Source organism: Hyperolius riggenbachi, chromosome 12 (genome assembly GCF_040937935.1).
Source record: "Hyperolius riggenbachi isolate aHypRig1 chromosome 12, aHypRig1.pri, whole genome shotgun sequence".
Taxonomy (NCBI): Eukaryota; Metazoa; Chordata; class Amphibia; order Anura; family Hyperoliidae; genus Hyperolius; species Hyperolius riggenbachi.
The window spans coordinates 92,738,441-92,756,295 of record NC_090657.1 but is presented as its reverse complement, the minus strand read 5'-3'; the positions used below and the strand labels follow the sequence as shown (position 1 = coordinate 92,756,295).

Genomic DNA, 17,855 nt, shown 5'->3' with positions numbered 1-17,855 from the left:
TGCTAAAGGTTGCTCTGTGAATGCTTTTTTTTTTTGGGGTGACAAAGGGTTAATACTATTTCAGACTTTACATCAAGCATGCCATGACCCTCTTGTTCCCTAATGTAGCTGTCTATATAATTGGATAAATGACTGTAGACTAGCACTGCTGCTTTCTGTAATCCACTGGACCTGGGTGCCACAAGGTCATAAAAGAAAGATTTGTGTATTTCTGCCCATTAGCCTGAAATGACAGCTAATACTTTCAGTATTAAAAAATGGTGTAAAACTGTATGATAAAAATCTATTCCCGTGCCCATTTGTTTAACAGAAATTTTAACCCACTTTCTGCGGTACTTATCCGTTAGCCGGGCGCATCCGGCAGGTGGCGCTGTTGATGTTAATTCCAATCATAATTACTTCACGTCAACCTATGAATGTAAACGCCGGATGCGCCCAGCTTAAACAGATCAAGCCGCCGGCTTGCTTCGTGTCTCGCTCTTCTCCCCCTCTTGCCCTCTCTCCTATAGAACACTGGGGAGGGGACATGCGTGTCCCCCCAGAGTCGTTCGTCGCAATGCCGCGACGAACGACTCTGGGGGGACACGCATGTCCCCTCCCCAAGGCTCATACGAGAGAGGGCAAGAGGGGGAGGAGAGCGAGACACTCACGAAGCAAGCCGGCGGCTTGATCTGTTTAAGCCGGGCGCATCCGGCGGTTTACATTCACAGGTTGACGTGAAGTAATTATGATTGGAATTAACATCAACAGCGCCACCTGCCGGATGCGCCCGGCTAACGGATAAGTACCCTTTCCGCTATTAGGCGGTTCAGATTGCAGCCTTTGCCTGTGTCATGCTAAAACATAGCCAAGGTTGCTGAAAGGTGTGCTGTAAAGACATTTTTCAGCCATAGCTGAGAAGCATGTGCTGTGCAATGGAAGGGTGACGAGGCAGCATGCAAGCAAGCAGATTCTGGAGGTCGGGGGGTGTACACCACAGTTGTAGGATACCTGTACATACGCCAAATTGTCATCCCGGACAATTTTTTTCTAGCATGTATGTGAGGCTTTAGGGTATACAGTGCAGTTTTCTCTGCTCTGCTTACAGTCACACTGAATCCTACTCAAATGTACAAAAAAAAAAACCAACAAGCAAAAAAACCTTCTGCCTACTCACCCTTATCAACTGAAATAGGGGTTTGGAAGATAGAGTGATGTAAGTACAAAAAGGACTTTCTCACCAAGTTTTGAGATCTTTAGTATTTAAAGTGGACCTGAATTAAAAAAAAAAATGTAATACCAATTATATAAAACATGATAAATGTTAGTACTCTAATGTGAATAAAGGAATAAAAATAATATTTGAATTTTCAGTTCATTATTTTTATTTGTGCTGTGTACAGTGTACCTCCATATTCTGGTTGGCATGTGTCAATCGCCAGTCAGCTTCTTCCTCCAGCTCCTCCCTCCTGAATATGCTTATTAGCTATGAAAGTGTACACCTGCACAAGTGTTTGTCTCCCTGTGACACTGCGTGACCCTGAGCATTCTTATCTTTTATAGGAAAAAAAGATCCGGGAGGGGGGCTCCATGGAGTATGTGAATACCACTGTGAGCTGTCCAGGTCACTGCCACATGGTTCATGTGTGCCTCCCCTTTGAACCCTTGTTTCTTCCTTTCAGGGAGCTCCTGTAGAGAGGAAGAGAGAGGCATATCAGCTCCCAGCATGACTAGTGCTGCACCTGGTACCTTGCTTTGGCAGCATGTCACAGGGGGTGTGGCTAAATACATTTAATAAAGGAAAAGATACCTTATAATTACAAAGAAAAAAGAAGAAAAACAACTTAAATACACCCATAATTATAAATTACCATGGGGAGCAAAGTAATTCCACTTTAAACATAAAAACTTGCTATTAAAAGCACTTTTAAAAGGGACTTTTTCGTGATTCCCAACAATAAATCTCATATTGTATGGAATTGAATGCATGAATCCATATATATACAGTAGTGCTAAAACCAGATGTGCCACTAGGGTTGTGTCACCTGGTTTGTTAACTCCTGGGGACTGGAGCCCCCCATATTGTAGTTTAAAGAGGAACCCAGGATTTAACCTCTTCCCAATCAGTAGCCTACAACCCCTATCCCACAAGAAATCTTTACCTTTTCTCAGGGACCTCTTTGTGGCTTCTTTTGTGGTGGGACTCCTCCCACAGGGTGGTCCATTAAAGTTTCCGGTCTGTGATCCTCATTGCATTGTGGGAAATAATGTCTGTTTCCAACTTCTAAGCAAACAGTGTCTTCCTCTATGCAAATATATAGAGATACAAAAACAGCACGTTGTTAAGGTGCCCATACATCTAGTGATCTTGCTGTACGATCAATTATTCAATTCGATCAATTTATCGATTCGAGAGGTAATCGAGAGAGGATAGAGTGCATTCCAGTATGGCAAATCGATGATATCATGTTGAATCGACAAGCTTAGTCAATCGAGCAGGATTCAAGATATCAATCGAGCGCACAGGAATCGGCTACTGTTTACGTATCATCGGATTGACTCTGAGTCGATGTCTGCATTCAGAGCATAGAGACACAACATTGGTCAGATCAATTAGTGAAGGTGAATCGCATAGGAATATAGGATATTGCTTGTAGTGTGTGGGCCACTAGTTGATTGACTTTTGATCAACCATACTGAAGTTGATTCCCCAATAAAGTTGATCGGTTTGTCGATTGAATCAGAATCGCTAGATTTACCTTAAGTGGGTACGTATGTTTGTAAATAATGGCAGAGTTGAGTTGATGCTGTCTGTTGTTTTTCTTGTCAGCCAGTAGAAGAAATGATGACCTGCAGGCTCATAATGGATCAAGCAACATGGACGAATTACATGGCAAATATCAATCATTTCTTGATCTGTCTTCTATTTTTGCAATGTACTGATTTATTTTTTTTCTCCTACTACTATCTTTCGGAAAAGTTCCTCTTTAAAGCAGGTGATTTCTGCCCAATGGTCCCAAATGATGGATTCCTCTCTGATCTAAATCGATTGAGAGAGGAATCCTACCATACACCGCAGAACGATTTTCAATAGAATCCAGCAGGGAATCTATTGAAAAAATTGATCAAACTGAAGTGTTGCACCTTTTGATGCAGTGCAACGCTATGTTCCACCGATCCATTGCCACTCCTGCCCCGCCCCCAATTGGCTATTATTTTCCATCCAATCCCATCAATGTTTAAATCGATTGTTCGGGCATTTTGTGGCATTGATTTCCCGCAGATTCCATCACAATGATGTGAGATTAGGAACACACATTTGAGTTCAAGGAACAGTTCAGTAGTTCATGATCTCGTCGTCATGGTCCTGAGACAGTCAGAAGTGTAAAGTTTACGTACGGTTTAGATAAGTTTGAATACAAAATATGACTACAGGATGCAAAGTGAGCCTTATTTAGGAATAGGACTGTAGATATAGTACAATTGTTTATCTCATCTGTTTATTTTCACTTCAGATTTGATTAAAAACAGCCTGCTTAGCACTATGTTTTTCACCCAAAGCTTAGCTTAACTTTCCTTTAAAGTGTACCTGTAGTCAGAGATGGATAAGGATGAAATGGGGCCCTAGGCAAGGAAGTACCTTTGGTTACCCCTTATGGGGCTTTTGGTCATTTGAGATGAGAGAGAAGTCAGTGAAAGTGGAAGTTGGGCCCTCTGACACCCATTAGGCCCCAGGCACCTGCCTAGGTTGCCTTGTGGATGATCCTTTTCAGCTGTAGTGAAAAAGTAACCCAAATGGGTACTTACCTAATTAGAGGGAAGCCTCTGGATAATAAAAGAGGCTTCCCCTGTCCCCCTCCACCTCGCCGTTCTTGTGTTGAGAGTGGCCGCAAACTTCGGGAGGTCCCACTGCTGTACGGTCTTTGTGGAGGGGACAGGGAGGCCTCTGGAGGATCCAGAGGTTTTCCTCTAGCAAAGTAAGGATGCGATTTTTTCATTTTTCAGGTTTACTTTAACTGAAAAAAATGGCTTATGCAGCACTCATCTATATCATAGCGATTTTCAATGAAGCTGGAATTACACTTGAAATAAATTCGGGGCAGACTGTTTTTACTTAAAAAAAAAAAAGGTTGCACTGCGGGAGCCTGAGCAAGACTCTGCAATCACACAACTGATAATTTACTGGCCCTCCAGCGACCCCCACTGCGCTTCAATATGACTCAGGCGAGGGCTGCAATCTTTTACCACCTAACAGACTGTTTGTAAAAAATAATGCAAGCCCAGGTTTGCCGTATCACTTAATACATCTCAGCTGGAGATCTCTGGAGATGCCTTTAGTAAATCAGACCCAGCTAGTCCTAAAAAGAGCAAGTGTGAGTAGTGCGCTGGAAAAGACACCCGGCAAAGCTGCTGTGTGACGGGGATGAGAATCAGCTTCCCATCTGCTGCCTCCAGGATTCACTGAACCTTAATTAGCAGCGATGAAGCGGCGTAAAGGCGTGTTTCAGAGCACCGCACAAAGCTTGTGACGTGAACATTTCTTATTTATCCGAAACTTCCTCCTACAGTACTTCAGGGCTGTGTTTAATATTTTTACATATTTATTTTTGTCTATTTAGTTTCATCATCCTATGTAACGCTGTACAGTGTGTGTAGAGGACAGAGGTGACAAATACATGGCACATGCAATGTTCATACCTACTGCTAGAAGAACGTCTGAAGATGCCTATACACGATGTACATGCATAGGTTCAGCAATTTACAACAGAACCTAGATACAATGTCCACATATTGCAGCTCAGCCACACCTACTTGCAAAAAACAATGTGTGTGGGAGGGAGAGTGGCAGTCCATGCCATGCACCCTCATAAATACAGTGGGAGGGTATATGACAGCTTGGTTATACTTCCTTCCTGAAAGCAATGTGGAAAGGAGAGAAGCCCCCCCCCCCATGCCATATACCTTCATGGATCACAATTGGAGGGAGAGTATGTGGCAGCTTGATTACTCCCTCTTCCAGAAAAAAATGGGGAAGGGAGAGAGGCCGACCATTCCATTCACCTTCATGAACTACAATGAGAGGGAGGGTATGTGGCAGCTTGGTTACACCCCCTTCTTAGAAAACAATGGGGAAGGGAGAGAGGCCGACCATTCCATTCACCTTCATGGACCACAATGAGAGGGAAGGTATGTGGCAGCTTGGTTACACCCCCTTCTTAGAAAACAATGGGGAAGGGAGAGAGGCAGCCCATGTCATGCCCCCCCCCCCCCCCCCCATTCATAGATCACAGTGGGAAGGATGATGAGTGGCAGCAGTGCAAAGAGGTGGGGGGCCGGATAGATCAACAGCAGCACTACAATTCACGGAGCCATGATATATTAACACTTTAAAAAATAATAATATTGTATAACCTTATTCTCTATACAACAGTTAGGAGTGCATAACAGTACCACATTATTGCCTGGAAAAGGGCTTTAAGGGAAAGATGAACATAGATTTCTCCTTCAAGGTATTTTTGGCAAATTACAATTTAATGGTTCTTCCATATTATTTGTGGCTAAAGAAAAGAAGCAATATAAAAACCCTTTCTTGTACAGGATAACTTTATTGAACTGATGTAAATAGAAAAGAACATTGTGGGTTGCTGGAGCGATATGTACTGAAATTACGGGACTGAAAATACAAGAGAAACCCAACACAACTGCTACCATTGCAGATAGATGGGCTGCTGATGTAATCGTTACTGCCTGGGCTCTGGACATTCTGTACAGCAGCAAAGCCTTGTATTATTACATTTAATATCTATTTAAACAGCAATTTCCATGGTGGTCTACAGAGTACAACGGACACTGCATGGCAGTAACTGGCCCTCGGAGGAGCTCACATTTGAATTCCTACTATGTGATAGTCTACAGTAGTGTAGTCCCCACTCACACTTAGGAGAATTTGCGTGCATAATGCGTTATTGCGTTTTCATGTTCCTGCATATCTAATATATTTCAACGACATTGCATTTGACCTGCGTTTATCTTTTCTTATCTGGGTTCAGCAATTTTTCTGCAGTTTTAAGTCGCTCGTCAATGTTGCTTTTTCCATGTGCAATGTGTGAACTGCATTTAATGGGAGTCAGTGAAAATGCTGAAAAATCGCAGATTTGTGTGAAAAATCACATGCTAATTTGGAGGTTAACTAGATATATTTTATGTAAATTAATTCCATTAGTATGCATGAAAGAAAATTGCATACAAACACACAAAAATTGCAAAACCGCTGAAGATTTTAAAAAAGGTAAATAACCGAAAAATCCCAAAACTTAACATCATGCAAGCAGAAAAAAACACGGAAAACCAAGTGCGGACTTTGCATGGAACCTAAACTGAGAAGTATATGGATTTTTCCTTTTAAAATCATACCAGTTGCCTGACTCTCCTGCTGATCCTGTGTCTCTAATTCTTTTAGCCTCAGCCCCTCAACAAGCATGCAGATAAGGTGCTCTGACTGAAGTCAGACTGGAGAAGCTGCATGCTTGTTTCAGGTGTGTGATTCAGCCACTACTGCAGCAAATAGATCAGCAGGACTGCCAAGCAACTGGTATTATTTAAAAGGAAACATCCATACCCCTCTCAGTTAAGGTTCCCTGAAACTGGTTTGGGATTAAGAGGAGAAACCCAACAACAAACACAGGGGGATCATTATCATTTTATTATTATTTATATAGTGCCGACATCTTCCGCAGCGCTGTACAGGGTATACTGTCTTTTGAACTGTCTTGAACTGTCCTTTAGAGGAGCTCACAATCTAATCGCTACTATATTTTTATGTCCATCATAGTCTAGGACCAATTTATCGGCATGCAAATTAATGTAACTATGTTTTTGTGATGTGGAAGGAAACCAGAGTTTCCTGAGGTAAAAGCCGGATCATTCACAAGGCAAACGAGGCAGTTGCCTCGAGCCTGGAGAGAGTCTATGGGCCTGGCAAATGCTAGCCCCCAACAAATCATACTGAGAAGACAGGTACCGTAATCATCAGTGGTAGGCAAAAACTGCCCCATTTAATTTTAATTATTTACTGCCCAGAGGAAACCCACACAGGCATGGTGAGAACAGGCAAACTCCATGCAGATAATGCCCTGGCTGGGATTTGAACCAGGGACCTAGCACTATCCACTACACTAAACTCCATGCAGATAGTGCCCTGGCCAAGAATCCAATCAGGGCTTCTTGCTCTGCAAAGTGACAACAGTAAACATTTAGCCATTGTGATGTCCATATATCATACCAAGCCACTGATGTATGCAGAGCACTGAGCGAGAAAGGATACAATTTACTTGTAGCTCGGCAGATTGAAAATGTAAATTTTCAAAACACATTGACGGCATGTGGAAATTAAAATAAGATTCAGCTTATCCTGGGAAGAGAAAATGACTGCTGCATGTCTGCTGTTATTAGTTACAGAGGAAACCACTGACAGCTGTGCTATTCTCTTCCAGCATTGTTCACAGAGATACCACAGGATGTCAGCGCACACCCAGGAGAAGACGTAGAGATGGCGTGCTCCTTCCGTGGGAGTGGTGACATCCCCTACTCGCTGGAGATCCAGTGGTGGTACATCCGATCCCACAAGGACTGGGCAAACAAAGACACATGGGCAGACAGCCAGGTAAGCGATACATAAATGATGCTAAAATACTTACATTGCAGGAGCTACCGTAATTAAGTGGTGAATGGCATACTGGATCGCCACTGTTACTTCTTACCGAAAAAGTGGCGATATTTGGCCCATTGACTTTCATTGCAGTGGCGATATGTGGCCCATTGATTTTCATTGCAGTGGCGATATGTGGCCCATTGACTTTCATTGCAGTGGCGATTTGACAAAGAGCCCTGCTTTTTTAATTGTTCCTTGTGGCATTTCACCACAGTGAAAATGGTGGCTGCTATTTTATGATCAATTCAGTGATGATCAGTCTGATCACCACTTTATATATGTATATGGCCATGGTAAAAATAGTGGCGGATTTTATATTAAAGTGGCCATCGTGCGTAAAGTAGTTTTCAGGATAAGAAGTATCCAATGATCACTAGCTGATAATCATTTTTTTGAGAAAAATGTTATCTCAGCATAAATAATGCCATTTTTGTGGTGAATGGGCCCTTTTATAAATAGATCCCTATTTATGCGCAAGCCTTTATACAACTTTAAGGGCCTAAGACCCTCTAATGCATTTGTGTCCCCTTCTGTCCACTTTTCAGCATCTGTACAATTGATGTGTTGCAGAAAAGCGGACACAATGCAGGCAGTACACAGCAATATGACTGGCCCAAATGTCAGCAGTGTGCCACGAATTGTGCCATTAGGGGGAACCATTGTACCTGGGTAATGCGATCCTTCCTGCAGTATTGTACATTACAATACTTGCATATTACAGTTATAATGATCGCGTTACCCCAGTACCATGGACTGCACTAATTGCACAACAGGCAGGACACTGCTGCCTTTACTACCAGTAATATTGCTGTGCGTAATCCTCTGTACATAGTGCATCCTATATTGTACATAGTGCGTGCATCATCTACTGTATAAAGTGCATCATCTACTGTACATAGTGCATCATATATTGTACATAGTGCATCATATATTGTACATAGTGCATCATCTATTTACATAGTGCATCATCTACTGTACATAGTGCATCAGCCACTGTAAATGGTGCTTTATCTGCTGTACATAGTGCATCATCTACTGTACATAGTGCATCATATATTGTACATAGTGGCACATCTACTGTACATAGTGCATCATATATTGTATATAGTGCATCATATATTGTACATAGTGCATCATCTACTGTGTATAGCGCATCATCTACTGTACATTGTGCATCATCTACTGTACATAGTGCATCATCCACTGTAAATAGTGCTTTATCTGCTGTACATAGTGCATCATCTACTGTATATAGTGCATCATATATTGTACATAGTGGAACATCTACTGTACATAGTGCATCATATATTGTATATAGTTCATAATATATTGTACATAGCGCATCATCTACTGTACATTGTGCATCATCTACTGTACATAGTGCATCATCCACTGTACATAGTGCATTATCTACTGTACATAGTACATCATCTACTGTACATAGTGCATAATCCTCAGTCTTATTTTCGGGGAAAGACGGTATGTACAGTGTCTTATATTAATTATTGCACCAAAAGTTGTGCAAGGGCTTATTTTCAGGGGATGTCTTATATTTCTATGAATACACAAGTTCCTGTGCTGTGTGTCCTCCTGTGACACCTTTTCCTCTGCTGGAACCACCTCGTGTGCCTCTTTTTTCCCCCTTTGTACCTTTAGTGTCCCCTGGTGTCCTCCTCTATCCCCTGTCCTCCTGTGTCAGTAATAACACAAGTTGCCATATTTTCCCCCTTACTGCCGCTAGGGCTTACTTTCAGGGTAGGGCTTATATTCCGAGCATGCTCAAAATTCCTACTAGGGCTTACTTTCAGGGGATGTCTTAATTTTGGGGAAAGAGGGTAGTGCATCATCTACTGTACATAGTGCTTTATCTACTGTACTCAGTGCATCATCTATTGTACATAGTGCATCATCTGCTGTAATCCTCTGTGCCTAGTGCATCATCCACTGTACATAGTACATCATCTACTGTACATAGTGCATCATCCACTGTACATAGTGCATAATCCTCTGTACATAGAGCATCATCTACTTACACAGCACATCATTTACTGTATAAAGTAAGAAACACGGTTACATAATACAGAGGTGGTAAACAATAAACAGTAAGAAGAGATAAAGCAATGAGTAGGCTGTATATATCCAAAAGTGATGAGTTTCTGTATCATCTCCAAGAAGAAGAGCTTGCTCAGTGGCGGGTGGGAATAGCCTGGGATACATTATTTGCCTTGTCTACCTGTAAAACATGACCAACATCTTCAATTTTGACTGGCCAATCACTGACCTTGTGTATAGTAATCAAAATCTGTTGGCACTCATGCTACATGGAGGTGTTATTGGCCAATCAAAATTGGATGTGTGTACAAGGCTTAATGGTGAGGTTTTTAAGGGTGTGTATGTTAATTATCAGGTGAGAAGAGAAGTGGATTGGTCATAGTGTAGACTGAAGTGGTCCCAATCAGAAGAGGATGATACATTGATCTACTGTAGGTGGGATATCACTAATGTGTACACTTGAATTGCAGTAGTGACATACTTGAGGAAATGTAGTGAAATGTAGATGATACTAATTTGTTAGCTGTCGTAAATAACAATTGAATACTACTCCTTAGTATCAGGAGTGTGGCTTATGGAGTGAGGTTGTAGGGGAGGTATCAAAACTGTTATTCCAGCAAGAGAGTGCATTGAGAGAGTGGTCAAATTATCAAATCTGTTTTTCTCAAGATAGGTCCTGCATAAGATTGTCTGATGCCCAATAGACTTGTCTGCTGCTTACACAGGTGATAGACCACCACCACACCCTGCAGGGGGGTCTCACCAAACTGGAAGACCCTAGTGACCAGGTAGCTGCACAGATGGGAAAATTAGGGTCTCCCTCACCACAAACGACCACCTTGTTTCTGAGTTTCAGCCTCAGAATCTGGTTCTTGAGCAGCTCACTGACTTTAATCACGTTATGTGTGGCAGTGTACATATCCCATAATGCAGCAAAATGAATGTTCCCTGCCTTAAGGACAGAGGGTTAGCCGCACGTGAAAAATGCTTCTTCCCAGAAGGCACAGCAGGGGATGAGGTTGTTGAGGTGAGGTGGTTGCCCATTTCCAAAAGAAATCAGCACCCTTCCCAGAAGCACCTATGGACATTATAAAGGATTTGACAAGGTTTGATTTGGTAGGAACGGGTGAGTTTAGCTATTAAGGATGGGAAACTTGAAAAGAAGGCCAGGAGAAAAAGTTACTGGCCATCACTTTTAACTAGCAGCTTTCCAAGTGTACATTTAAAGGCGCTGCATGTTAGTTTGGGAGCAAAATATGCAGATAGTAGAATATCAGTAATGATACCAATATTCTTCTATCGGCCTAACACACCACTGTTATCAAACGCCGCTAAACACAGTCACCGTGGCTAACTGGAGTTCGGATAATTAGTAGTTGAACTGTATTGTTGCTATCCCTCCTGTCTTCACTGCTACAGTGTAGCTGAACTCCTCTGACACCCAATTATTTGGACTGCGAATCTCACCCAAATTACCTGCTTCGGCTTTCCCAGAGGAATTAAAACTGGAACTTAAGGTCTTGGGTTGGCTTGGCTACCTTTGTGTAGTTACAGGTGTCCTTTAACTAGAGATAGAATATGAGGAAGAGTCATTAAGATAACATACTGTTCCATTATGTAACCAGGCAACAGAAATATAGTCTGCTGAATTTCTCCTGCTTTGAAAACAAATTATTTTTAAGTGGGTGTAGTTAATCAACTATATGTGTCATCAAACAACCTTATTTTTCAAGGCTACCTTGCGAAAATGCATATTTCTGTTGGCTTGAAGCCCAACTAAACCCAAAGGTGAACAAAGCAAATTCTGAAAGCAGTTGTTTTGATAAGTGCAGATTATAAGAATTAACTTTAAAAACTGAGCTTGCCAAGTTTAAAAATCCTTTTTGCAGCTGTGTCTCCATCTGTATAAGCTTAAGACCTCTGCACCCTGTTGCTTCCTGTTAGCATAGCTGAGGTCTTAAAATAGCTCACCACCTACTTCCTGTGTCCACCTCCTCATATAAATGCCTAGCAACAGACTTCAACACCTGGAGCAAAGGGCTGCAAAAGGAGAGCAGATATGCCAATCAAGTATACCAATTGGTTGCTCTAAGCAATTGCTCCACGCTTGCACCAGTTTTTGTGCCAGTCCTTGCATTGATTTTGATAAATCTGCTCTAATATTACTACTGGAATGCAGCAATGCTGATAAATATATACGACAGTAGTGTTTTCTGTCCTGTGCCCTGAAGGTTCCTGACTTGCAGTGTGCAGACCTTTGACCACCCTTGTGTGAGGCTTAAAGGACAACTGTAGTGAGAATATGGAGGCTGCCATATGTATTTCCTTTTAAACAATACCAGTTGCCTGGCAGTCCTGCTGATCTATTTGGCTATACTGTAGTAGTGTCTGAATAACACCAGAAACAAGCATGTAGTTCATCTTGTCAGGTCTGACAATAATGTCAGAAACACCTGATCTGCATATGCTTGTTCAGGGTCTATTGATAAAAGTATTAGAGGCAGATGATCAGCAGCACAGCCAGGCAACTGGTATTGCTTATAAGGAAATAAATATGGCAGCCTCCATATCCCTCTCGCTTCAGTTGTCCTTTAAGACAACTCCAAATACAGAAGGTAAGGTCCACCTGCTAACCATTGTTAAAGGGAACGAGAGCTGGAAAATCAATTTGGTCACTTATCTAGGTAGAGAGAAGCCTCTGTGTAGTCCAGAGGCTTCCCATCTCTTACTCGACCCCACCGTTGCCACGCATGGACCCTCTGAACATTTCTGGCAAGAGCTTGTCTGATATTTTCTCACTGTCATACTCCCTGCCGTATAAGAGTGCTGCCATGCTACATCTGTGTGACCACGCCCACATCTGCACTGTAGTACGGAGCCGCTCTTGGTGCAGTACTGCTGTGCATGTTCACCAAGGGGAGCACAGCCGTTAACTGTCAGAGGGTTCCGCCAGAGGGGGTGGGGTCAAAGAGGATGTGGTATGCCTCTGGTCTATACAGATGCTTCTGCTTTCTTAGGTAAGTAACCAACTTTTAATTTTTTTCACAGTTCAGGTTTTCTTTAACACACCAGGAGATGTAAATAAACCACAGTCTGTGAGACAGTATAAACCCAGTTCCTGATACAAAATTGTGAGACCATATAAACCCAGTTTCTTTATAAAGTGCTTTTTTTTAGCAGAAATACTGTTTTCAGAAATCTGCCAAAGCATATTGTGAGCAAAGGGAAAACAGTGTACGGTGTAACAAGTGCAAGACCTGATGTAAGTAGAGGGATACATTTATTTACACATCCTGGAGTTATCCTTCAATTCTTGAGTTTGTTGGATGTGTCCTGGAAGTCTTTCTGCAGTCAGAAGGCAATGCTGAACTTTGTAGAGCAGTGAATGTCAACATAGGGTTCGCGGGCCCCAGGAGATACAGTATCACCTTTCAGGGATCCTCTAGGGGCATGCATGTAATTAAGGCACTAGGAAATTTGGGCTCAGGGCAAAGCTGAAAAATGACTCACCCTGCTCTTGCAAAGGTGTTAATTACTATTTACCCTCCTCGAGGGTAAGGTGTAATTTGGCTGCCATTTATTGCTGGCGGACGAATTGTGCTGTTTTTATAGTAATTTGTGCTCCTTCTTTTGACTGCGCCCCAAATCACCATCTGAGCGCCGCTATAGCATAATTCATATTACGGCCTATGGTGGTGCATGGTGCGCCCAAATTTCCTGCACCATTTTTGCCTGTCACGTCCCCATTGGCCGCAGACAAAAGGCGGATCTTGCTCCCCAGGTGTGTAGCTGCAGTGTTTGGCACAGCTGCAGTAGTCTTGACAGCGGAGTCCAGCAGAAGAGCAACGGCAAATGGCATTGGTAGTTGGTAGCCCAGCACAGGAGTCTATTTGTGTCTCCACCACTGGGATCCGGACACCATTTTTCTATAGCCTATAACAAAAAAAGAAGGTGGTCAACAGGGAACAGAGGGGCAGGCCCCATGAAACAGAAAGGAGGGGAAGGCAAGAGAGGGGTAAAGAGGCTCTCTTTTTCCGCCCAGTGCAATTTGTAGATCACTGCTGCATGTAGCTAGATGTGAGAGGGATATATATATCTATATATATATATCCCCCAGAGGATCTTCCAACCCTAGTTCACGCCTTCATCACATCACGGCTGGACTACTGCAATGCCCTTTATGCTGGCCTCCCCAAAAAGGACCTGCGTCGCCTGCAATTAGTGCAGAATGCTGCTGCCAGATTGCTAACAAACCAGCCTCGCCACTGTCACATTACACCGATCCTTCGCTCACTGCACTGGCTACCAGTAGAATGGAGAATACTCTTCAAGATTGGACTGCTGACATTCAAATCCCTGCACAATCTGGGTCCTGGATACATGAAGGACTTGCTGAAGCTGCACCACACCTCTCACAACCTCAGATCAGCAAGTTCTATAAACTTGGTCACTCCCAGAGTGCACCTCAAAAAATCTGGAGATAGAGCCTTCTGTCACGCTGCCCCTACTCTTTGGAACTCCCTGCCACACCCAGTAAAGACAGCACCATCCCTGGAGCTATTCAAATCCAGACTGAAAAGCCACCTGTTTAGCCTGGCATTTCCGGACTTATAAAATTCTTCCTCTGTACCACGATGGTCTGAGCCATGCTTATGCGCTTTGAGTCCTACGGGAGAAAAGCGCTTTACAAATGTTATTTGTTTTTGTTGTTGTTGTATATACAGCAAAGTACCTGTTATCCGGAACTCAGGCAACCAGAGGTCTCAACTAACCGGCATGCCTGAGAGAAGTACGGGGACTACGTTTTGGGGGTTTGTAATGATTAAAATACTTACCGATCCTCTAGCGATGTCTTCTAACCTTCCTGTAGGTCCCAACAGCTTTCCGACATCCGTGCACGGCTCCCGGCCTGTCACGTGACTAGACGCAGGTCAGGTGACATGTCAGGAGCCATGCGCGGAGGCCGCTGGGAGCTACACAAAGGTTAGAAAACATCGCTGGAGGCTCGGTAAGTATTTCTGCACAGGGAGGTTAGGTTTGTGCTTTTTCGGCCAGACCTCAAGCAACCGGCAAGCTTATGTTTCCGGCATCAGGGAATCCCCACCGATGCTGGACACTAGGGACTTCAGTGGGGGCATCTTGGTCCCTATCCAGACAAAACAGAGAATAATAGGGTAACAGCACAGCACTCCATCATGTAGCAAGGACCTCAGTCCCCTCTTGGAGCACCTGAGAAGTTCTTGCAGCCTGAAAGGCACCATTAAAGAGGAACAGCCAAAACAAACATACTTTCATCAAGTTACATTAGTTACGTTAATAAAATAGATAGGTAATAAAATCTCTTACCCACCTTGTTTTATGAAAAGGGAAATATTTGTAATTTCATGGGGGCAGCCATCTTTTTGTTTGAGAGGAGGTGACAGGGAGCAGAGCAATAGACACAGTTCCAACTGTCCTGTGTCCTGACTCCTGATCACCCCTCCTAGCTGCTAGTCAACGAGAACAATAACATCAGAAATCCCATCATACTTTGCACAGCATCAGGGGAAATTTGCCCGGGCAGATTTCTTTGATAGGGCGGTGCTTAGCTTCTGTGCAGCTAAAAATGAGGCTTGGGAAAGAAAAATGAAGCTCTGATGCTGTGAAACTGTTAAAGAAACATCAAGACTTTTCAGTGCTGCGGAGTAGATTTTTAGTCTGGAAGTTCGCTTTAATTACCAAAAAATAAAATAAAATTAGCTGTGCCATCATTGTCTTCTGAGGCCAAGCATTTCCCCAATACGTCCAATTAATAAGGCACCAGAATACAGTCATCTTCACGGCCTGAATGATCTGAGGACAATAGATGATGATGATGACAGTGATAACAGCAAGCTACAAAGGTACAGATCATTAATCTTTCAGAAAAGATGGATCCACACTTTCACAGGTTAACGTCAGCATGCAATATCGGTTCTTTCATTTTGTTTTTCAGTATTAATGTTTAATGAGCAGCAAGTTTTTTCATAAATACTGTATTCTTCATACGCCGGCAGATCCACCGCCTCCCTCCTGCCGCTGTCTTATCCTATCTCGCTTTGTATCCATGGGCTCGTACAAGACGTAGGAACAGGAACACGGCTTTGCTGATTTTAATGAGGAATGCTGTCGGTGCTGAATTTAGACACAATTCATTAACACAACTTGCAATTAATATGAGACGGAGGCACAGAGCAGGGAGATGTGGCATTAAGAGAAATGGCAACAAGTTCCTTTCCTATTGCTCTTAAAGCAGGATTGTCAGCCACAAGACCACATTCTATTTAAAACACTGCAGTGTGTTTAAAATGCTGCCAGAAATCTCTCTCAGCAAATACAAGCTCTCCAATCTATTCAGGAATTTCTCTGCTGTTATTATATTTTCTTAGTCCCCCCAGCTCTTTTCTGTGCCATTGCCAATGACCCTCCCACCTTCCTGCTTCTCACTGATTGGCTGAACAGACTGCTGCCTGCTACATTATCCTCTGCTCACCCGTGTTTACAAGCAAGGCAGAGGTGATTGGAGGAGAAAAGAAAAAAAAAGTTAAGGGAAGAAATGACATCAGGATTTAGCCTCAAACTGTGGGTAAAAGACATGGTCCCCACCAGGAACAGAATTCTCTTCATTTACTATATACATTTCACTGACATGAAAACGTGGACAGTACAATACATGTGTTATGTAAGTAGAGCAAGTATTTATCTACTTATGTATGTGGTTTTTTTTTCCATGGCATAGTATGGCTCATCCTCCTGCTTTAAAGTGGACCAGTACATATCCACATAGCATTGTGTCAAATGAAAAGGCTCCCCTTTCAGTGCTAGGTTACCTGGTTCAACTCTAGGCCAGGACATTATCTGCAGGGAGTTTATATGTTCTCCCTGTGTCTGTGTGGGTTTCCTCCGTGCACTTTGGTTAGGTCAATGAGGGTAAAGAAGCACCCAGGGGTTTATAAAACTGAGTTAAAAACAACAGTAAAAACGATAAATGAGGTGGCTTACTTCAATAAGGACATTCTCCTAGGAAAAAAAGGGAACTTTATTTTTGCACAGGCAACACGTTTCACGGGTCTAAGCCCGCTTCCTCAGGCCAATAAGAATGCCTAAAATCAACAAATGTGCAACGCTCAATACATATACTCTGTGGACAGAATGTCTTTGAGATAAGTATAGAACAATAAGTAATAAACAATACAAAACAATAAAATATAATATATAAGAATCATCACATAATGGCAAACGTGATGCTAAAAAAGAATTGCATTTAAAATATGTAAGGAGGAAAGTTATAAGACATCGCCTATATCCACCTGCTATGCATGTAACTGCCTACGTATATCCGATGCATGCGCACTTAGTTCCTGCGTGGCATGGATTTACACACACATATATATAAAACAAATAGTTCCTGCATGCATAAGCATGCACATACACATGTGCTCAAGGATGGTCACTCATGCGCACAGGTATAAGCTGCAATAGTGACATCTTTATATGTTACATTTCCACATAAAAATGGAAAGTGCAATATGCCTGTGGATTCATAAAATGAATTTAAGCCCACCATGGTCTAACTTTACAAGAGAAATGAATCAATCAACCAGAAAAAAAAGAAAAAGTAAAAACTTCTTCTAAAATGAACATAAATCAATACACTAGGCATGCCTGTGGGCTAATACTATCTGCACAGAAATCTGGATCAAATCAGCAGCATGCTTCTGCATGTTAAAAACAGGCATGTCACAGGGAATAAAAACAAGTTTGGTGCTTAGTAAACAAAACAAGTGAAGGGGCGATTGGAATAGAGAGGCTGGAGGCAAAGTATAGCAGCACTTACCAGAGTATGTAGAGCCAGTATGCATGGAGCGCTTCTGAATGTGAGGAGAGACAGGAGTGTGCCATTTTGGAAATGGGCGGTTTGCCCATACTAGGTCTGCATAAGCAGTAGTTATGAAAAACAGGACTTGATATTAGGTTTATCTTATAAATATCACATGTGGGTTAAACCTAATATCATGTCCTGTTTTTCATAACTACTGCTTATGCAGACCTAGTATGGGCAAACAGCCCATTTTCAAAATGGCGCCCGCTATCC

At 42.5% G+C, this 17,855-nt stretch overlaps 1 protein-coding gene across 1 annotated transcript in view; it reads left to right on the top strand.

The window, feature by feature from the left end:
• The window catches only part of VSTM2L (V-set and transmembrane domain containing 2 like), a 162,390-nt gene that overhangs the window by 118,454 nt on the left and 26,081 nt on the right, over window positions 1-17,855 (top strand). Inside the window, exon 2 of the mRNA XM_068262845.1 lies at window positions 7,473-7,642. Coding sequence (XP_068118946.1) covers window positions 7,473-7,642 — 170 coding nt within the window. The remainder of the gene's footprint in view (window positions 1-7,472; window positions 7,643-17,855) is intronic.